The sequence below is a fragment of the Ceratina calcarata genome, unplaced genomic scaffold (assembly GCF_001652005.2).
Source record: "Ceratina calcarata isolate Rehan_Ccalc_2016 unplaced genomic scaffold, ASM165200v1 scaffold351.2, whole genome shotgun sequence".
Classification (NCBI taxonomy): domain Eukaryota; kingdom Metazoa; phylum Arthropoda; class Insecta; order Hymenoptera; family Apidae; genus Ceratina; species Ceratina calcarata.
This window is the reverse complement of record NW_017158043.1, coordinates 851,624-875,722: the sequence shown is the minus strand read 5'-3', so window position 1 is coordinate 875,722 and position 24,099 is coordinate 851,624. Positions and strand designations below refer to the sequence as shown.

At 46.0% G+C, this 24,099-nt stretch overlaps 1 protein-coding gene across 5 annotated transcripts in view; it reads right to left on the bottom strand.

Moving 5' to 3' along the window:
• Positions 1-24,099, bottom strand: part of LOC108625439 (nascent polypeptide-associated complex subunit alpha, muscle-specific form) — a 224,591-nt gene that overhangs the window by 170,992 nt on the left and 29,500 nt on the right. For 4 of the 5 annotated variants that reach the window (XM_026813959.1, XM_026813958.1, XM_026813956.1 and 1 more), the window contains one exon: positions 8,702-8,840. In XM_026813959.1, coding sequence (XP_026669760.1) covers positions 8,702-8,840 — 139 coding nt within the window. Of the gene's footprint in view, positions 1-8,701; positions 8,841-13,378; positions 13,437-24,099 lie in introns of those variants that run through there. The other variant, XM_026813955.1, reaches the window with a different exon arrangement.

Sequence of the window (24,099 nt, the reverse complement as noted above, 5' to 3'; positions counted from 1 at the left end):
ATTCGACCGATGATCCAGACATCAGTCCGAGCCGATCATACGAAATTCCGGTCGCGGCGGCGGCTGGTCGTTTCCAAAATAAGCCAACCATTCGATTATCTCTCTTCACGAACACCATTACCGGCGACCAGAATGGTTGGACGAAATACAGCACGAGCAACGAGGCTACCGTCCCCGAAATACAAAGTGACGCTTTTTTTCACAACCGACGCACGTAGGCGCATAATTTCCCAGTTAAGAGGACCGATTCTCTGTGCTCCTACTATTCAATTGTTTTATTAACTACTGAAGTAATTCGTGGTTCAATTCGAAAACCAACAATTTTAACCTATGTTTAATTAGGCTATAATAAGTCAATAAACAATAAATAAGTAGATAAAGAAATGAGTAAGTAAAATTGTAAATAAATGAATAAATAAATAAATTAACGAAGAACGTTTATTATTTTACTTTTGCCCTACTGTGCTGCAAGTTTACATGATTTTCCAGATTTCATCGAGTATGAGTTTATTTGGATCGATCTAAAATTGCCAATATAACTTGATATATTTATAATGAAGATGTACGTAATTTTTCTTTCGCCTTTTTCTGCACGATATCAAAACGAGATCGGCGCATGACACATGGTTCAACAAAAACTGGTTCAATAGAGTATTATCGGACGCGTTTGCAGCTGTGGGCGTATGCTGGTCGCGTGTTATTAAATGATTAGTGGAACGTTGAATTTATCTGGTAACGTAGGAAACCGAGATTTTATTACTAGATCGGATATAGAGATTCGCAACTGGTTCTCGGTATCAGTACCATGATTCCAGTTATCAGACGATTTTTCCCGAGGATCGAAAGGATGATATTTCGAACGGCGGAGGTTGATTATTTTCATGTTCGCCTCTTATCACTCTGGTGTGAATTTAAGTTAAGAGGAAGGAATAGGAAATTGGTTGGCTCGGGTTATGGTAGATAAGATGCGGCACGGTTGAATTGTTTGATGGGCTAGGATCTTGAATCGGGTTATCGAACCTTTTTAATTGGCTTGCAACGTACGATGCGATATCAAGAATGAATAGTAGTAATAGAATACTGATGCAAGTGTAACAGGAAATGTTACTTTACTTCCAGTATTCCGATCGAATCACGTAGAATTTTACAATATGATGAATTCACCCGTTTAATTGGAAGAAGCAGATTTTAAATGAGACCAAGTCCAATCGCAAAAACGGTACCAAGCGAAGAACTACGATTTAGTTTAAGTCTGTATCTTAAATTGTGTGTCGATCATTCGATAAATGAATGCAATATTAATAAATGTAACGAGGAATCAAAGAATTCGGTGGGCATTGTCTGAACGGGCTGTTAGAGTCACGGTGGTGTACGATATCTTGAAACTTAGCAGCGAGGTTCGACGCAAGGTAAATCGATTAATAAGTCGGGTAGAAGCAGATATCTCATTTATCTATGCGCGCCTCTGAAGAGAGTGAGAGTCGGAGAGAGACGGGGCGAGAAGTAGTAAAACTTGATTTCACGATTTCGCATAAATTATCGGGAAGGGTATCTCAGCCGCGGATCGCTTCGAGGAGAGAAAGGCCGCCGAGAAGAAGAGAGGCGGCAAAGAGAAATATTAATAATCCCATTCACGTAGCCATCCCACGTCTTTATCCGAGCGGAATTTGATAGCTCTGGGGGAGGCTGTATCGGCGGTCACTTTTTCTCGGTCAACGTTTGACCCTCGCGGGATTATCTTGCCCCCTCGCGAACACTTCCTTCTTTGTACTGGTCGACTCTCGTTTTATCGGTTCAACAGACTTCGAGATCGAAAATTTCACGTTACGTACCTTCGCAGCAGGATTAGGCGAACGAATTGATTCGAGTTTTGCGAGAACTGCGTGACAAAGATAATTGTATCGTGAACTTCGATGTGTAACTGTAGATAGCCGTGGTCCGTTGTGGGACTCCTCGCATCCTAACAAACACCTTTATTTATTATGCGTCTCCTACGCTGATTATCATTCGAACACAATCTCCCCATTAACTTGTCGCGGACGTTAAAAACGACCGTAGCTAGGCTGTAAACGTCGCGAAGGCGATGCAAATAATGCATACGGTCGTCGCTTATACTGTCATCGATCGGACTGAGTAATGTGCGTAGAACACACGTCTTGTACATTAAAAGAGGAATCGAAAAATGTGAAATGGGACTGGTAGAGAGGCTGCGAGAGCGTATAACGTAGAAAGAGGGAAAAATGAAGAATGGTTAGTGATGAATGCGGAGCACGGAGTGGACACCGTCCCTCGAGGAAATATGACAAGCATGGCTCTTAATCTTATTACGGGGACACGCTTACGCCCTTTTCGTGGACATTGAATATGAAAAACAGGTTATAGAATTTACGCGTCCCAGTCCATCGCGGATATAAATCGGACGAGGGTAAAAATGAATTGAACGAATAAAGAAACGAGGATGACGACTGGTTCGACGAGTCTCGCACTAAAACCGAGTTCCAAATAAATAATCTTGAGAAATATATACGAGCGGAAAAATTCTCCGCCTGACCTCGATACACGATTCACGTATTAATCGATCGACGCGAACACGAGTCGTAATTTTGCCATCGAACTGGGACTATTTTCTTCTATGCGCGGGAGAGTAAACGATTCACTCTCGGGGGAACAAAAGAAATTTGCATGGTCCGCAGCTGTTACATATCTCTGTTACATATCTCAGAAACTATTCGAATCGCCAGGCGTGTACGCTAAAACGGCGATCGATCATCGCGAACGCAGACGCGAGTAGCTACGCGTTGGAAGTAAAGAAAGATCGGGTAAGAATAATTCCGTCCCGTCGGTGAGACTCGATATCTTAATTCCTCGGAGGTGGTGAAGGGGTCACGTTACGAGCCGCGCAACGGAGCACGAAACGGAGAGGTGCAACAGGACGCGAGGTTCCTGGTTCTTGATCCAGAAGAGGAGAGGCCGGACGTAACTGACAACGACTAATGGTCGAGCCGAGCCGAGCCAAGGGTACCAGATAAAGCAGATCGGACAAGGGTAAACCGAGCTCCGTTTTCTCGTTTCCACGAGAACGCTTTGTCCCGCGAATCACCCGAGCTTTTCTCACAGAAAACCGCTTCAATCGAACCACGCTGTCATCGTGTTTTATACCAATTAATGCAACCATCATTAGTATTACGTCAAGTATTGCAGCAGTAAATGTCCCAATGTCCGTTCGCGTCGAGATTTCTGCTTCCTCTCGATTCTATAATTTTATATGCAATCTCGAGCGAGCGAGTAGGAATCGCGACGCGAACAGAAATTGGGACATTAAATTAATTTTCGTCCCGACATTCATAGCCAGCTGTGTAGCGACGACGCGAACGGATTTAATAAAACTCGAGATAGATTCCGAGCTAGATCTGCGTTACAATAGAGCTCGCGTTTGATATTAAGACAGCATCCCTGGCGTCCTAGGCTTCCTCATCGAGGAAGATAGCCGGGATGGTTTTTGTTCGATCCCTGCGATTCTCCGGGCTGATAACGCGTATATCCGTGCAACCATCGGAGTGGCACCATCTAGAGCAGCATCCATTATCCCGAGAGCTCGTCTCACCGCGTACAGGGTATTGTGTTCCACCGTCGGCTTCCTGGCTGCGTCGCCACGCACGCCGTTTATTAATGTCTTTATTCACGGCGCGGTCGTACGAGCACCAACGTCGCGTTTCACGAGAGTCACGCTTTGGCGTCGATCGCTCGGCTTTCGCTCGAGCTAATTGCGCTCGTCGCGTACGGAGATGACGGCGATTCTGGAAACTGGACCGCGGTGGACGCGTGGGTGGCGGCATTAATCAACTAGACACCGCGAGCGAGCGTACACGACCTCGTTGATGATCCCAGAGTACTTTCACGGCGATTTGTAAACTGCGAACGCGTCGGTTCCGCGCAAACCGTATTTTTTACTCGAGTGAAGGGATCGTGTAACCGGATGTTAAATGTGACTCGTGTAAATCATATTTTATACCTCGCACGAATTTTATTCATTGTCAGATTGAAATTCCGATCTTCTCGATTATCATTCGATGTTGATAGAACGAACGTTCGTCTCTATTACTCAGATCAGCTTCTAATCTCCTGATTCACACAGACGTTGCGAGTGATGAATCGTTGAGCTCTCAGCTGGCTTCCATGTCCACGTACGAAACGATGATAAAATGTATGCCAGCCGCTCTCGATAGATAAGTGTACCGAGAACGACTGTTCGAAAGGAGTAATAAATTTTTAGCTCAGTTTTCCTACCGTTCGGATGGTGCAACGGATGCAGCGGTTTGTGCATCCAGGCGGTAGGAAAGTGCAGAAGGCACGTTCACGAGGCAATCAATGAGCGATTATCGTAATTACGCCCGCGATTAACGGTTCGTGCGCGGCTTTGCCTCCTTCACGCCCGCGCTCGTGCTCCGCGGCCTGACGAGGGAGACTTTCTAATCCTCGCATTATCAACTACCTGCCGATCCTACATTGTCCCCGAAACTGTATTCTCCGTTAACGAGACTGTACGATCTTCTTCGATAATAATTATTACCGCAGGTAAAACAGCAGTCGGACGTCTTGGAAATTGCCTCGTTCAATTCAGTTTTTTATATACGTCTTAATTGAGAACGAGTCAAATTAATTCATTGCCTTTAAATCACTATCGACCGAAAAGCGCGTGTATCATTTCCCTCGGTAACAATCACTATAATTTCGCTAGTAGCCTTTCTCGATTCTTATTGGTATAAACATCGCGCTGGCCGCGATCAGCTACGTGGTATGTAAATTGAATTGCGTATGAAATGATAACTTTCTGCCCGGAACATGGGCGATGTTCCTGCGCGTTGATCATAGTTCTACGATATTAATTCCCCTCGCCCTCAAGGGGTGTTCTCATATCTCTTTTTCGCGACTGCTCTTCCGGTTCTGCTCCATCAGCCAGCGAGCGTCGATTCTTTTTTTTCGGCTCGCTCGGAGCCGCGTTCGCGGGCGCCTCTATCATTAGACGCAATAACTTATGTCGACGTTACGATGCTAATGAGGACTCGTTGCAGAAGCCACCGTCGTTACTTACGACTCCCCGCCATTTTTGTTATTACACACGCCCGAGAGCGGTTCTACGGTGGGACACGTTTTAAAAGGACTCGTCCACTACCGCCGCTACTACCCCCGCCCAGGGTTTCCGGTTTTCGCGGGTATGTATCGACATCGATTCCACGTTTGCTCATACCAGAGCGCCAGTACTAATTACCGCGGCGCGATATTAATCTGCATATTACACGTGTAATATTGTAACCTGGCACAGCGACGCCGGGATCTACGAAGACCAATTAAACCCCGGATCCTGTTCGATTTCCTGTGTAACTACACGCGCGATTAACGCTGGAGACCACGAGAAGAATGCGTTGCGTCATAAATAACGTGGACTAGCGAGTAAAATAGTTTTACGCCCTCGAGCCAGTTCCGATTCGTTATTCGATTCGATCTCGCGTACGACCGAGAGCCGAATCATCGGTTATTGTACTTTTCAGCGAGATCAGAGATCACGAACGGGATTACCTCGCGCGGACGTTCAGGCGCGTCAGCAGGTTTCTCGTTAGCGCGTAATACATCCGAGCCGTCTGTAAATTAGCTCGCGAAAGAGTTGTCGCGCGGCGACGGTCTACCACTTCCGATCCAACAACGCTGATAAGGCCAATTACGATCGGGATCGCGGCGGAAACCGAGTTTCGTGGCCGGGACGCAGAAATAATGAAAAGCCGAGCGATAAATAATGTATTGGAACCGCGGGAGGCGTATAACTCATTCCGCGGGAATATACCCCCTCGCGTCGACCTCGCCGGTTCTCTCTTTTTCCGTTCCTCTCTCCGGTAGGATTCGCCGGCTGCCATAAATCCGAACGCTACCATCCGAGGCTCTAATTGCATTATAAATTGTGCATGCGCTTCCACATCCTGGCAACGCGCTAACCCCTACCGCCGCGCGGCCGTGTCGAATCGCCGCTTCCAGGATGCTGCCGAGGAAGAGACCGACGAAGGACCCCGGTGGCGAGCCCCTCGATACGTTTCAGTACGGAGATTCAATTTCTCTTTTCTCGCATCGACCGACGGATTTATGTCAACTTCTTGTATCAATTTTTGCGATCAGTGAAAATATCGAAAATCTACGTCGATGGTTTTATTTTACTCTCTGTTGTCTCTGATGCATTTGTTAGATACAGGCTGTATTTGCATTTGCAGACGTTTTAATTTATATTTAAATAATCCAGACTGATTATTCGAAAATGTTTGAAAGACCTGATAAAGGATATCTTAAATTCTTGTGATTATCCGTGGAATTTAATGTCCGTTCGGAAACAGGCAACGAAAACGGTGAACTCGGCAAAAGTTCTCGGGCACGTGATTAATCGTCGCGGATCAGATAAGTCCGCGGACAGCCAAATTGCCGCGGGACCACGAAATTGCTCCGGCCAGGGTTTCGCGAAAGGTCGACAAACCAATCAAGCCGGGAACGGAACGAGCGCCGAACGAATCTCGATGACCCGAACGATTCGAAAGAGAAAGGAAAGAACATCTTTCCGAGGAAGAAAGGGAGGCCGTACGGATACGGTGTACACCCCCGTTCATAAGTCTCTCCATGCGTATAATCGAATCTGATATTGTAAGAAGTGAACAACAGAATGAAAGTATGCGTTATTTCAATGAATGACTAAAAACAGATCCTCCACGTCTTAGAATGTCCACATAATTATCGTGGATGATATTCTGGCTTTAAAACGTACTGTGAAAATCAAATCAGGTATTGTAGTTGTGTGAATGAAAGTACGTGTAACTTCAATGAATAATAAATGACGACAAAAATCTTGGTGTCTTTTAATTATTCACTCGTAACCATGGTTAAAATTCCAGTTCATAATTTGTACTCAGTTTCTCTTAATTTGCCATTCAAAAGTTGCTGCAAAATCGCAGATTTCCTAATCAATTATGAATCAGATTCGCATCGTCACAAGTTCTGACATAATTTATTCCATCGAAACTATGATTGCTCGTATGACTGACTTATCGTGCGATCTTCCACAACGTGAAATGATCCTTCACGATCACTGATTCGTAATATTTTTCTCGAAAATAAGTGGAAGCGTGGTGAGACTTATGAACGGAGGTGTACCCTCGCGGTCTTGAATGAATCCCATTCCCGAGGCGAAGGCCGTGCATCCCCGTTGCAGTTCTAGCCAGTCCGGCTGAATGGGCAGATCGTTAGATAGGATCGGTGGCCGGACCAGCTCTATAAATCGTCCGCGAGCACAATTATGTGGAGGATATAAGGATTATTGTTACGGAGCGAGCCGCATCGGCGCTCGGGCTTTCGTACGCCGCGGGGATTACCCTCATAAATATATTCAGAGCCCATTATACCAGCCCGAGGACGTTGATAACGTAATAATGAGGGCGTGGGCTAATGAGACGCGCGCTGAAAACTCATCCCCCTAATCGTGATTGACGTACACGCACCGAATGCTACCGACTTCTTTCGTACTGTCTACGACGATTCCCTCTTTTAACAATATTATACAGCTACTGTACGTCGAGAAGATTCTCAGTATTTTTCATTGTTCGATACGTTTCCTCTGATATTAAAACTGAGACCCCTGCTACCTCGAATTTTCCATTATTCCGACTTACACTGATAACTTAAGTAATTTCGAGCGAAGCTTGACTTTTCCTTAAAACCGACGGCTGTTAAAAAGCGAACGGAGGGAAGGAGGCATTCAATCATGCCGAAACGATAAATCAAAGTTGACTCGAACCAAACTTTCCCCCGTAACGAGGTACTCCAATTCGCGGTCGCGTTATTACTCATCAAGCCTGCGCATCCGCAACAGTTCAAACACAATTAACTCGCTAACATCCAGGAAATTAATCACCGGCTCCAAAATACTTCAACGTCCGAATCCAATTACTACCGGTGTTTCGCGATGGCCGGGGCATATAATAATGCCGAGTCGCCTAATATACCTACGAGCCTTCGAGGTGGACGCGCCGAATCGTTACGAGTAACGAGCACGCCTATATGCAATAAGCCGAAGAGTGATGACCGCGGCGAGTAACGATAATAAATAATCGATGAAATATCAAGCAACGAAACGATTCGTTCTACGGACAGTTCGCGGGACGGAATCCCTCTCGGGCGAGGAATCGCGCCGGGACTCCGCTGATGTCTTCATTCCAGGTAATTAGAGGCAACGATGCACATAAGCTGAAACGGATGTCCCTATTCCCGTCAGCCTTTACCTTGTTCGCGGGACTTGAATCGGAACGCGGGGTAAACAGATCTTTGATCGCGAATACCCACCCGAGGTTCGACGAGAGAAAACGAATATGCGACGGCAACAGGAATTCTTAGCTTAAAGACGTACGTTTACAAATTCATTTTCTTATATGTTTTAAAAAATTTCTCAGAAACTGAAGAATTGAGATATTCAATACTACTTGCATAGGAGTCCTTGAAAAGAAATATTTTTATGAACAGTGACAAAAGATGTGTTCGAGAAATTAAAATTATCAAACAAACATCGAAACATCGCTAACATTCTTGGAACCTCGTTCCAGGAAAGTCCATAAAAATGCATACAAACTAACGTTATAAGAAAAGCTACATAGATCACGATTTATCTTCGGCTTACCATTGTGAAGCCTGCTTTTGGACGTGCGTAGGTGCTCGATTATGGAGGTGAGGGGCCTGCGGCCGCTACCGCTGCCACCCCCACAGCTCCAAGGGGAGTCACGCTCCGAGCCGTTCGCCAGGTTGACTGTCCACCAGTCCTGAACAAAAAGAGAAAAAAAAAACAAATTTTCGATGGGGAAGAACGACAGAACGCGTTACGATTTCCCACGCTACCACGCGAAACGTCCTTGCGCTCGCGGAGCGCAGTAGAATTTTCACTAACCAACGTTCGACCAATGAGGATAAAATAGCTGGAATCATGAATCGTGCTTGATTTAAGGGTCAGAATTTTTTATAGAGCATTGCAAGTTAGATTATCAATACAATTGATACCGTACAATGAATTACTTGTCATGTACTGTGTCAAATCGATGATATTCGATAGGAACCTATTAGCGTTTTATTATATTGTATTTTCTAAAGACACTTTATACACCCTAAACCAATAATACCCTCTCACACAGACACTCAACTTGAGAATTTAGCCGGGAACCACTGTTCTAACGAGGACCGTTCACCGTTACCAAGAAGTCGTTAAGTCGATTATCCTTAGCCCTCAGAATCCAGGCATCGAGTTTCCTCGCTCGGGGCCCCGTTGTCACGCCCGGGTCCGAGGTACGGGCCCGATCGATCCAGTTTTATCGATCGTGTTACGATAAAACGCGGATCGTTCCACCCACTCCACTCGTCTACCTCGGAGCGGCGTTAATCTGTACGCGAGTCGCGCATAACCGATTTATGGGCGTCGGGGCTGCGAAACGGGAATTTGTCGATCGGTAATGTACGACGCGACGTCGAGGTAGCGTATGTACGTAAGTACGCGCGGACATCGCGACCAATGATTCATGATGGCACGTTGCTTGTGCCTCGGCTCGGTATAACGCGTCGTCGTTATTAGTCGAGCAGCTTTTTAATCCTCGACGATCGTGGGACACGACTCGTTCGGCCCAAAAGGAAACCCGACGACGATTTTACGTGCTACACGAGATTTCCTATTTGCGGCTGAAACTTGTTCTCGTCGCATAAAATATTATTCTTTTCTCTCGTCAGACGTTCCACGCGAATATTTCATTTACATCGGATTAATTTAAGTTTCCAACGAAACCCTGAAAAATTGCATTATTTCGCATGACAATTCTTATTGATTCGCCGTGCGGATTTGTCAAGGAGAAACGCGAGGACGTTGTTCCACCTGTCTCACCGCGGTGCCACTCGAGCAGTAATTGCCGAAGAGGTACGTCGTAATCTGTGCCCGCTGTCCCGGTCATCGTCGCCGTTTGTCCTCGTTGACGACGCCGGCGACAAGGGTCGAGCCTCTTCGAGGAAACTAAGCGGCTCGTTCGAGTGTCGTAGAGTGTCATCAGCGGTTTGCAACGGCGACGACAACGGCCGACAGTATTCGCGAGAATCGTAGGACGATGGACGTGGTATGTTTGCCGTCGTGAAACCGGGCGCGCACTCGACGCACGGAAAGGTTTGTCCAGGTTGTTCCCCGAGACATCCTGCTGTTAATAGCGGACGGGAACCTCCTTACCGCGAATGTCGAGCGTACCCACTCGTGGAAATGATAGAGACACAGGCTCGAAAGCCCTTTCCAGGAACAATGAAGTCTAACCGATCATTTTATATTTTACTTTATGACTTTCGAGAGTAAAAGAAGTCTTTTTGCCCCTTTAAGTAAGTTGGTTATGCATAAGAAGACTGTTTTAAGTTTCAGCAATCATATTTTGTACTTTTATACACTTTTATACATCGTATCTGTGTATCAATTTAAATTACATGCTGAGACATGATCTAATTACTGGAGGAACCTGTTCCGATGGACGAGGAGGAGCGATTCCGAAGGCGATGGACGGGAAAGTGATTAAAGGGACAAAAGGGCTCGATTAATTTGAACGAAACGAACAAGTGCGCGCGGTCTTTGATCTTTCCAGTGAAAAACATATCTTAACATTTGAATTTTCGTCGCAGTGGGAGCCGGCCCGACCTCAAACGAGCGCTCGTTCTTCAAATACGTGCCCGGAGAACACCCGCTGGTAACATCTGCGAACCACGTAGACGCAGCGTGTTCTGTACCGCACGAAAAACTACCAACGCGCATCTCAAAGAATTATGAACACGTAGCCCCTCGGACAGATATAGTTAAATCGTCTGCTCGAGAGATTTTCTTCAACAGGTTCACATTCGTTCTATCTACCATTCTATGCGTACTTAATACATACGCAAAGTTAAAAAGTGCGCACAGTACAGACAAATACACATTACGAATACGTCAAATTCTTATGTCATTTCATTTTCCAAATTGGAATGAAAACCAAAAGAGCTACGAGTCTGTCACGAAACACATGAAAAACACACATATAAAAAGCAGAATTACTCTCTCGCGTCGCAGAGTCAGTTACGATAGCGTGAATCGAGGCGGGGAATCGGCTACTCGTGTTGCGAGTGTATCGAGCGATTAACCGGCAACGTGTAAGCGACGGAACCTTTCCGCGAAAGCCGGTACACGGCAATATCGGTATCGGGGACCCCCCCTGTGCACGTCGACGAGCCGCCGGTATGTCGACACGGCATTGTGCGGCTGATCCTCTGGAATCGGCATGTAATTAGCTGGCCCGGTAGGCTACCAGCTGCTCGACGAGTGCCGCACGCTAATGTGCCTCTAATGTCACCGCGTTGCCCCGATCGGCTATGGGCTTTTAGTGCTCCGGCGATCCATGCGCCCCCCTTCCGTGGTTTACTACGTTCGTTGATAAGGAGTATGCAAATTAGATGGCCATTTGTATTTCTTGCTCGCGCGACCAACCAGAATTTCGCCACCGCGCGATTTTAATCAATTTTCCAATTACGATTCAGGAGTGCACGAATGTCTTATTAGAAATTGACAAGTGGCCGACGGAATAAGAATTATTGAAGCAGCTTCTATTTCTTGCTTGAGCGAACGCAGACAGAACGTTGCCACTGTGCGATTTTGATCAATTTTGCAATTACGTTTCAAGGGTTCATATTCTATTGGACGAAGTACCGAGTGACCCGCAGGGACAATGAACATGAACAGAATAATCGTGTGCATCGATAAAGCGAGTTGGAGAAAAGAGACCCTTAGGAAGGTTGGCTCTCATCAAGGTCGCATTAGGGAATAAGTCGAGGCGGACGTCCTGTAGGGAGAGGGTGAGAACGCGGAGCTACCGTCGAGGAAGACCAACGTCGATCAACCGCATTCAATCTGTCCAGAACTGGCCTCGGCCCCTGGCGTGGGCTTGAATAATCGGCAAAAAATAGACGGTAATGCGTTCTACATTAGTTTCGTGGAAGAATGGGAAGACCAGTGGCCAGCAGATAATTTCAATTATTGTTGGCAACAGAAAAATGTTACACTATTATGCATACTATATAAAATAGTATTTTGAAAGCTAATAAATTCTTGTTAGAAGAAAGTGTTTAATTTGAAGAACCTGTAGTTTGAAAATCGCTGTCAGATCTACGGACAGAACGAAATAATAATAATTCTGGAACAGCCACTCGTTCAAAAAAGGAATTGAATTACCGAGCACGCGAAAGAATGTTACTCGCTATCTGCGGATCAAACTTAATTAAGTCCGTATTACCGTGTGATTACACTAACGCCATAGTATCTACTCGTTATCTGTTAACTCAATCGCACGATAAATCACCAGTTGCTCACTAGCGTCCCCGAACTGCACGGTAGGTAAAAAAAAAAAAAAGAACGTGATCAATTACCAAAGTGCGTAGAGTAATCTGACGATCTCTGAAAAAAGTTTCTAAGATAAATGATCCACGTTGATTTACTTGAGAACCGTGACGGGAGTTGCAACGACCGGGTCTGTCAACGATTTGGATGTAAACGAGCTCGCGCAGAGTCTAACGTGGAACAATGTCCAACGGGAAAACGTTAATGATCGCGTTTTATCCGGTGAGAATACGCACGCAGCCGCACTGGAATTCCAAGAATCAGCCCGTTGACATTCACCGGGAACGCGTTTCTCGCGCCGCAATGCCAACAACTGATTATTTGCCGCGGCAATCGATCACCATCATTATCCATCTCTCGGTTCTCACCGCGGCGGCGGCGTAACCTTTCAGCGTTTACGAGGAAAATAACTTGTGACTAATCCGGAAAGGATTACGCAACCGATATTAACGCACGAGGTCAGAGTTTACTCCGGCACCCCCGCCGCGTCCGTGCAGATACACGGGAGAAAAAGTGGAATACGTGCCGGAGGTCAACGTGTGAAGGATAAAAACGGTGAGAATAAGTAACCATTCAACTGTCGATGAAATCGCGAGTCCCGTGAGAAGCTAATTCTTTTTAACTACTGCAATCACTGTCCCGAACGGTGAACATGCGAAATCGCTACTCGACGAGCAATCGTCGTGTATCTTCCGTTTACTTTTTATCGTCGTTCGTAAAATATTACGCGATTCAACTTTAGAAACTCGGTCGACATTTGACAGACATACATCGTTGGGTCGAACGAGGAATACTACGATGTTCGTTTGAACCCGAGTAATTCGAAAAACGATTTTTAAAAAAATTAACGAACTGTTCTTTGAAACTGGCTCGAGCATCGATGCACGACGTGCCCATTTGGATTCCTGTGGCACGGGTACTTACGGAAGGTCTGCTCGCGAGGCAATTGAAACTCGAACGTCGAGGATAATGACACATGCGGATCGCATCGCGATCACGTAAGTATCCCCGTGCGCCGCGAGTATCGATTATGAAATCGCAGCTGGTAGGTGGTCCCGGACGATTAACGCTATTGGCAGCGTTTAACCATCCGCGAATTCACTTTCCACGTGTCTCCTACTCACTTACTTGCGCGTGCACATTTGTCACTCGTAACGCGTTTTCACGGTTATTAAGTACTCGACAGAGTCAGTTTCGGAATCCTGAACTGAACGCTTGAAAGCGTTAATGTTCCATATAATTAATAGGTGTTTCTAAAACGTGCGGGGGAAACTAAGTAGGATTTTATGTAAAATCAAGCAGAACTGATTTCGTTTCGAGATTGTATAACGTATCAATATTTTTGTTAAATATCGTTTTCCCTATTTATAGTTCCTGTAGAACTAGTCCTCTTATCAAAAGTCCTCCTATTTCTTCAGATATTCTGTGCTCCATTTGTATAATAGATCCTGTATACTCAGTTCTCTTGTCAACGTAAAAATCCATGTAACAATGGTGAAAATTGAACCCTAACTAATGAGTACTCTCAGCTGGTCATTCTCGTTACGTTTGCTGTGAATAGTAGTAATGCTGATCGTTACTTATTCCAAGTGTCTAGTTGAAATTACTGTCAACGACTATGTCGCGCGGAGAAAGAGAGCGTTGATTCTTATCTGATTAACGAAGTTACATAGTGCGTATTCGTGGACAATTCGTGCTCGTAGATTAGAGCAGACAGTCTCACGGAGGTCAGACATATATTACACATTTGTAATTATGATCGTGATACGATCTAACATGCGAAATAAATTATCCGAATAGAATTAAAGGGACTTGGATCGCGACTGACATTTTTTCAAGCGAAACAATCAGAATTTGTTTACGCAGTTATGAGTACTCGTGATAACGAATACTGATTCGTTTCGTGGAAGCAGAAGATCGTCGAAGGCGTCACAATGCAATTACATGGATGCAGTTATTCATTTAGCTTGAGACAATTCGACTGAGATTGTCATAATACAATTCTCTGAAGCGTTAAGTCATCGCGAATTACTAATTCAAATCGGTTCTTGAAAGGTCCTCGCATAACTTATGAAACCTATCATTGGAAGACGCAATTTTCTAATAATAATTAATCCTGGTATTTCCCACTGCTTTCAGACTCTGTCCTTTACGTTCCATAATTAATAAATCATCAAAGCAATCGTTTCGTTGAATATCTATTTACTCTGATCGATAAAAACATTTGTTCTAAAGTCCTCGTATCCTAATTGAATCTGAGATTTAATTGACTAATACAATTATATATATGTAATAAAATATGAGATAATTGAACGTTAATGCACGTTTTCTCATTACGATTTATTTATGTTCATCCCACTTTATATACCTTTCGATGGTTCGTGGAAAATACATGGACAGATTGGAAACAGTAAAAGATAGTAAAGCAGTATTTTCTGATGCTGTTGAATGACTCGATGGAATTTGTTGAGGCGAAGCACGTTTTAAGTACTAAACTGTGCGGCTGTATGGTTCATAAGTTGCACGGTATTCCAGGCTACGTCGAGCCGAGGCTTCGAACGCTCTCGTGTCAAGAGGTGAAGGTCTAACACGGCCTTGAGGAGGATCGTACACTCAGCAACACGTTCCTCGCCGCGTTCCACCATTTCCTCATTGAATCCCGCGGTTCTCTTCCGCGAACCAAAATCGGCCTTTCCCGTAAACGTAGAAATTGTATTTCAGATACAATGGGTGGGATCACACGTGTAATCTAGAACGTGGCTCGAGGAGGAAATACCCGATTTCATTCCTTCTACGACCCGACGATTTCATCCTTTCTACTCTATGAGGCTGATCCGTCTGTCGAAAAATTGTTAATGGAACTCGTTCTGATGTCGTTTACATCAAAATCTTGTTCAACACATTGAACACGACATAAATATTAAAAATCGTACAAACGGTTCAAAATGTTCTTTAATAGAAATGTTAATTGGAGCGTGAACATTTTCGTTGGAAAAAATCGATTATTACTAGCGAGATCAGAATTTCATTAACACCTGTCCGACAAGCCGGGACAGGCTGAGTCGAGCGTATCTGATTTCTACTTTTCAGTTCTCGCGTTAAACGTCAAAATGTCAGGGAATACGGCTGAATGGCCACGGAAAATGTCTGATAATTACCATGATCACCGATGCGTACGTTTATTCGCGATACGTTCTCTCATAATCGATGTGTCTAACACGGTCACGAGTACAGTCATGCCGAGCGGAATTTCCACTGCAATGAGAATTGCGACGTGCACTCCGGTCAAAAGAAACTACTTTGTCGATCATTTCAGTCGCAACGTTACCTCGAAGATGACAGTTTTTGTCCTAATAAGATCACCTCTCATCATTTATAATACAGAATTTGATTCTAATCAGGTGTACAAGGAGATTAATTACGATGGTTGAAAATGTTAGAATACATGAAGCAGAGTAGATGTTCATTAACGTCGTTAATATCGACTGTAATAAATGAACGCTTCTACCTCTACTCAGAGTCTGTTTGCTACGCAATATCAAATCTAATAGTTGTATTTCAGGAATTAATTGTTGTTCCATTATAACTAACGGCGCCTAGTGAGTCGATCGTAGTTCAACGATGGAAGATTGTGAGATCGAAGATGAATTCTTTGTGGATTTGAGGCGAACGAGTCACACACACACACACACACACGAGGAAGTTCATTCAGCACGAGGCAAAGGTGGAACGTCGAGGAGCGCGAAGGGTGAAACCCGTGAGGCAGGATTTACGAGTCTCGTGGAGCCTGTGTCGAATCGATTTCACCGATTTCACGAATAGCCAGAATATCCCGCCACCGTGTCTCTCCTCCGATCCTCTCCTCCCTCGTCTCGGCCTCGCGTCAGACGGGACAGAAGAAAATCCCGTGACGTCCCGACTGCCGTGTGTGCATCCCAGTACCGCAAAAAAAGGTCGGGTTCGGTTCTCGATAACTACCGTGCACGCCGGTGGTTACGCCGACAGAAGCGAGTGAAACGAGGAGGAAGAGCCTACTGGAAACGCAGAAGGAGGCGAAGGAGAAGACGAGGAGAGAGCGGAGACCCTTCCTCCTAGTTGGTCCACATTAATTAACCTGCTCTCTTAATTGCGCGGCTTGTTTATTGCATGGCCACGGCCATTTGTCGATGGCTGACTTGCCCCGACTGCTGCACCGCGGCTAGAGGGCTATTATCCGATCTCTACTGTACTCTCTCTCTCTCTCTACTGCGCTCTCTCTCTCTCTCTACTGCGCTCTCTCTCTCTCTCTACTGCGCTCTCTCTCTCTCTCTACTGCGCTCTCTCTCTCTCTCTACTGCGCTCTCTCTCTCTCTCTACTGCGCTCTCTCTCTCTCTCTACTGCGCTCTCTCTCTCTCTCTACTGCGCTCTCTCTCTCTCTCTACTGCGCTCTCTCTCTCTCTCTACTGCGCTCTCTCTCTCTCTCTACTGCGCTCTCTCTCTCTCTCTACTGCGCTCTCTCTCTCTCTCTACTGCGCTCTCTCTCTCTCTCTACTGCGCTCTCTCTCTCTCTCTACTGCGCTCTCTCTCTCTCTCTACTGCGCTCTCTCTCTCTCTCTACTGCGCTCTCTCTCTCTCTCTACTGCGCTCTCTCTCTCTCTCTACTGCGCTCTCTCTCTCTCTCTACTGCGCTCTCTCTCTCTCTCTACTGCGCTCTCTCTCTCTCTCTACTGCGCTCTCTCTCTCTCTCTACTGCGCTCTCTCTCTCTCTCTACTGCGCTCTCTCTCTCTCTCTACTGCGCTCTCTCTCTCTCTCTACTGCGCTCTCTCTCTCTCTCTACTGCGCTCTCTCTCTCTCTCTACTGCGCTCTCTCTCTCTCTCTACTGTGCTCTCTCTCCCTCTTTCTCTCGGTGCACGGTTCCTGTTAGGCGTGCTCTCACATGCCCGATGTGTAGACAGACCTTTTGTAATCTGCGTTTCTATTCCATTCGTCAAGGAGGACGTAGTTGTGAATAACTCGGATCAGTCGAAATCTTTTCCCCTTATTTTACAGCCAAGTATCGTCGGCATGAAGCGGCGCGATGGAACGCCGAGAAGCAGAAAGGCTGAAAAACCTTCTATGATATTTACTGAATAATTTTTCCCTACGTCTTTTATCATGGATCTAACAAACCAAGATCGAGAAACGAAGGAATTTGTATTTTATTGCAACGTGGCGTTTCCAGCAATCAGAGAGCAACTTTCATTACGACTTAATGGTTATTTCATTACGTGCACTGGCGTTGCCTATTATTTGCGAAGTTCAATTTCCTGAAACCCGATTCTCGAGCTGTTTGCGGCAATAATTAGTCTACATCCAGAACACCCGTCCCTCGGACGGTCTCGAACTATTCCAAAATGAACGAGAGGAAGAAAAGGAAGTACGCGAGCGAATAACGAGGCAGTCGAAATCAGGAAAGGGTCTGGAATCGAGCGCAGGTGCAGCCGTCTAATGAAGCAGTCCCGAAGAATCGTTCGAGGGAATTCTCTCGCGATAGAAACAGGAGGGAGTCGTGTCAGATCGAGTGCTCGTTCACTGACTTCCACGATTTTTATAAAAAATTAAACATCTCGAAAAATCTGATTTTACGACTCAAGTCTTATGTTTCTGATACTTATCTATTAATCATTGGTGTTAAACAGATCGTAAGAGATAACAAATTCTTCTTCTCATCGATTCAGATTGTTAGTCACAATTTTGATATTTCCTGCACGTTCGATTCTCCTCTAAAAACGCGTAAACGGTCTAACGAAAAAGTGTCAGATCCAGAGGGGGTCAGAGAGCGTCGATTTGGCCGACGACGAGAATTGCTAATTAAGCCGCGGTGGCAATTAGTAATTACGGTAGCGCCGGTCCAATCAGAAGTTACCGACGTTGCATTCGAGGGCTACGGTGTTATCATAAGCCGAGTTTTTCATTGACGCCGGTAGCCGCGGGTCGAAACCGGTCCACGGAGGTCGAACTGCCGAAGAGCGAACAACGACAGAGGCCACGGAAGGAGAACGAGGAGGAAAAATAAGAACGAGAAGCAAGAGGAACGGCAGAGAAGTGTGCACGTTGTTGCACGGCAACCACGACCTCGTGCGCCAGGCCGACTCTTTCTCTCTCCGTGTTCATAAAATGCTGAAATGTTCAGGGTAGAACGACACGCGATATTCCGTCCTCCACGCCACGGGATGTATCCTATATATTTTTTTGTCTCTCGGGTATCGACTCGCAGGACCAAGCTCGTTGATAAGTCCCGCCTATGCACGAATCGAGAACTGGTTCGTGGAAAACGCGTTTTTCCCGCGAGAGGTGTCCAAAGGATCGCGATGATCGATAGAGTCGATCCAGAGGGATTAACAAGAGCAATTATTTGTATATGCAAAATTAACTATAATTGAGATACGAGCGAGCTTCATATTCGACGCGACAGATGCCGATTATAAAAATTGTATCGAGTCTAAGTAGACATTGCAGCAATGCGAATCGATCGAAGGAACATTAAAATGAAGTAAGATAGTCCATCTTATAAATTTCTAACTGTGAGAAAGCATAAATTGTGATTGTAAAGAAAAGGCAGACAGAGCCTCGAAAACGAACGATGCTCGATAACGCAAACCCCTGAAGGGATAAGGAGAGGATTTCGGAAGAAACGAATCGTGCTCGCGTTCTCGCAATAGGTAAGAGGCGAGACCCAAGGCGAGGGCATCGAGTTACGAGAGTCGAACCTATTTTCGGTGCGCGAAACGCAAGCAGAACGATAGCCGCGTGATGCATCGCGGCATATGGCGTAAATCAAGCAGCTGCGAGAGGACTGATTCCAGTGGTACCCGACCCACGCTCGCATTATATCAGCCGGAGAGGCATATTTATTGCCCCGGGTCGCCTAGATTGGAACAAATGCTGGAGGCATCCGCGCGGGATAAGTCGGCGAATTTTGTATTATTCGATGTTGCCGGTGTTCCCATCAGCCGGTGATACACGGTCCTCCGTTCTTGTACACGGCCCTCTTTGCGTCGCCCTCTTATACGTATGTCCGATCAGGATTTTTCGAACGTTACACGGTATACTTATTACCGGCTATTCATCAATCGATCGCGTGCGTACAGAGTAAAAAGTTTATCCCCCTGTGTGTCGCGGCCCGGTACCAGCTCCACTTTTCTTTGTTACGCTCAATGATAACGTGACAAATCGCCCCGGGACGTGGACGATGAAACGTCTAGATATCCGATATCATCGAGCTTGCACGCGCGCATATATCGTTCGTTCACAATTATTAATTTATCTTGTTCGAGCGAACTTCCCGTGCGAGACGTCTGAAATGTCAGTAACTCACCGAGGGTCGTTATTAATAACCGAATCGATGATTAGCGGCCGCTAACGAGCTACGGGTCTCACGTTAATAATAATACGATCGGCACTCTCTATCGGTGCAAGACCCTTTTACCGGACGACATCAAAGAGGAGAATACGCGTACGTTTCATACGGGACGGTCTCTACGTATCGATGATAATGCGTGCGGACGGCGCGTATGCACACGTGCACGCCACGATAAACCGACGCGACGACGAGGAGAGGCCAGGAAGCCGGAGGGAACCCGGGATTTGTGGTACCAAGAAGCCGTGATTGCCCCGGTCCACGCTGCCACGTTCATTACCGATCGCGCCATTAATCTGGAACGGTCTGATGGCTCGCAGGCCAGTAAATATCTGGGACGATAACATCTGCGACTTAACATTCGTTCCACGGATCGCGGTTCTGCTCTGCTATTGCTCGGACCTCGACTTCTCATACCGGCGGCTACTCATCCGCGCCGGTGATCACGGAATCGTTCCGGGAACAGGAAACCGAGAGACACTGATCCCTCTTCCATTCTGTGTATTGTGCCTCGTCTCGTTACGATCCAAATTCAAAACGATGCAATTCGATGTACGTCATGTTACGTTCTAACGTTACTCACCACCGTGATAATTGTAATGATACTGAATCAAATTTTAATCGAGAAAAAATTATATAATCGAATTTTTCTCAATCTCTTCAACTGAAATGAACGAACTGCAGTGGAAAGAAATTATTGAGAGTCGAAGCTGTTTACATTGAGAAATACATACATGTAAGTCCTAGTGAGTCTCTCTTGCTTTTCTTTATTCCAGCGACCGTAAGTTTCTAGACCAATCTCATTTCTTAAAACTAAGACAATTGTCCGCCTAAACAGTGAAGAAGTTAGAGTCTAGATAGTGAATATTTTTGAAATACTTATTTACGGTCTCATCTAGCTAAAGAACTTCTCTAATGCATCAATGAATTTCTGACTGCAACTTCGAATGGAACAATTCCGGATGAAGCAACGATCGGTAGAGCGCCATACGTTCCGTTGATCGAATAACCGATGGCTTGTAGTCTCTCCCTTAACACTTGTACGAACAAACCCGTGTTTCCCTTAAGGTAGAACAACGTGTGCACCGATCGCGTTGAAAATAGGAAACGCCACGCAACAACAACGTGTGTCGCCGTGTGCGTGAAGGCATTCAGGTCTCGGATCGTTCGAGTAATTAGATATCCCTGGAAATACGTTAGAGGCTCTGATCGGCTCGGCAAGGATCCGCGAGTTTCGAGCAGAGCACGAGAAGCGTAGGTAAGTACATACTTGGCTATGTTGGCGGATCACCGATATTGGCTTACGAGATTAGGAAACCGATAGCCTTGTCCACGCGATTTACCTATTTCGTTCTAAGCCGTGTAACTACACAAAGCGCGTTGTTTCTATCCGACCCGTTCTCACACGTTATTTATAATTAGAATTTATTCGTTCGCAGAAGAGTCGAACGTATTAAAACACGTGCGCAGCATCGAAAGTGTCACGCAGACCATTTCTAATAGGCGATAGAAATCAGAATCTCATTTCTTAAATCGACCTCACAAATATTTCGACGCACGTAAAAAATCTACAAATCCCTCGTGCGCGAATAGATTCGAAACCGTTTACTCTCGATCTGGGTCCGAGCATTGTGCAGTCAACTCGATGAAAAGACTGTGAGGCGACTGGTTTGCACATACCTACGTACGTACGTGTACGAGCCGCGTGTAACATTAATATCTCAATGATGTTTGACTATTAAGCTATGAAATACGATCGCCGGTCACGCATACGTAACGTGTCTAAGCCGTACTCGATCTGGTATTCTTGGCCAGGCGGAATTTCAAGAAGACATAGAATTGAAATTATTAACGTGATCATTAGTTCCACTGTGGCAATTCATCATGCCGATTGAAACAGATTCTGTTACATGACCGAACAACAATGAAAGTTACGATGCAATGCAATTCCCAGAAAATCGACGATCGAGTCCCAAGTTGAAAATGAACTTTCCAGTGAGGATCGGTGCTCGTATTTTACTAAGTACTCTATGGGAATCTAGCTAAAACGAATATTTCATTAACCCATATTCTAGACTCGTTAGAGATGCCTGCGAATTCCGCTTCGTGCACCAACAGTAGATCCATTACTTAATATCTTTGCGTTCAACAGACATAACGTTACCGACTACAATTTCTGAAGTCTACGTTAATTAAAAAACAATTAGCGAACGAGACGTACGGTGTGAATCGTTTCGACAGTAAAAATAAGTGGCAAACGCTTAATGAAAAGTCGTGAACAAAACGTTTAACGATCGGGAGGCCGAAAATATTTTCAGCTGACCTTCTTCATACCCCGTGGACGGTATTTGTAGCGGGGATTTTTTTTTAGAACTGTATAGATTCCTGCGATCTGACCAACAGCGAGACGACAGGGTGACTGCCAACTATAACGTTATTAGTGAACATCAATAATCCATATCATAGATATTTATGGCTGGTCGCCTGAATAAAATACCACTCGACTTCCTATACAAATACGATGTAGCTACGACGTAGAGTCAGTTAAATGCTGTTGCGTTGCTGGTTTAAAAAGGTAAGCAATCACCTTTAACCTAAAGCACGGGGTGTGTCTCGAGCCTGCACCGGCGCGGACAATCGTCCAAACAAATATCTCCTGCATCGGCCAGTAACGGATACTGGTTGTACATACTGGAAAGTAGCGTGGCGATCCAGCTTTCCGCACCACACGCACGCAGCCGTGTTTACGGCCGACTCGTACATACTGATCTCCCCCCGTAAAAGGAACGGGGTATCGCGATACGCGGGCAATTAAATCCCCGAGACAATAATTAACTCTCGTAGGCGCCCGTGATGCACGGGGAATTGGAAAACGGCCTCCACCTCTACCGGCGGCGGCGATCCGGTCGAGGAGGCATGAACGATTACGAGGAGCCGGCGTACGCGAGCAGGGCGACAAGCGGCCGCGCCGCGGAATTATTGGCGAATTTGCATCTTAATGGAACGAACTACTCTGCCTACCCGTAGCCATGCAGCCCACGTCATAATTCCTCGCCGCCGCTGCTGCTCGCTACCGTCCACGCCAAAAAGAAAAACGAACATTCCGAAAATAGCCCTCGGACCATCCGACCGGCACGTCCCACCGTTTACGCCGATCTCGAACTTTCAACCGTCCGACCGCGCGCCGCTACATCGATCGCGTTTAGGTGGATCTTCACGGATTCCCGAACCGATCGAATGTACACGAGGAAAATTATGAAAACACGTCTAAATCAATTTACGAATTTTAAGATAGTTCATTTTGACCAGTGCAGAGGATCGTATGAATCGTACGATCACTTATGCATTCGTCTTTGGATTCGAAGCAATCGTCGATGTAGCGATTACATTAATTTTGACACGGGTTGAAGACTGACATTGCCGAGACGCGTTGCGAACTCCAGGGAGACGTCTCTCAGGCTCGAGAGAGGAAAATTCGGAAATAGAAACGCAGGAGATACGAGCCAGGGAACGAGAGAGACTATTTCGGGTGAGGTCAGAGGCTGAGGTCAGTCTATAAGGCCTGGTCAGCCTCCCACGAGCCCTGGAACCCTGCCAAGCACGACACCCACGCGGCAGCGGGCTAGCGGGGAGAGACCCGCAGGAACTCGAGCAGACGTACCTACGTTTCGTGGATCGTGATCTACGAGATCCGCGGAACGAGAATTCATCTTGCCGCTCGCGGTGCTCGCTCACCGTGCTCACCTATGCAATTTGTCGGTACGTCTCCACGCTGTTCTATAAATAATGTCGGGCCACGCACATCTCTCGTTAGAAAATAATCTTGGCCCCCGCGGATCCAGCACGCACGCGGCCCGACCGATCGCCCTAACGATTACGAATTAGCGGGATAAGTGAATGTAACTGCGCCGGAATTGAAACACGCCACGCGACAAATCTCTTTCGTTCGCTCTCGTTGCACGAACCTCTCATCAAATTCGTGAACTTATCGAGTCGAATCGACGTCACAAATTACATTTTGCACACGAATCTGCAGCGCGGACCGAGCTCGCTGTCGATGACGGGACAAGGAGATTGAAAAGCCACGTAACTCGAGCGGGGAAAGTATTTACCGCTACGTCCCGATAAAATACGGTAATAGCCGTAACATGGCAGATATTAGCAACGATTACCACTCGGGCCACCGGCGCAGTCCCGATCTATAGAAATTTCTATCGCCTTCTTCGGGTACTTTAACAAGGCGTGAATGATGATGATATTTCGA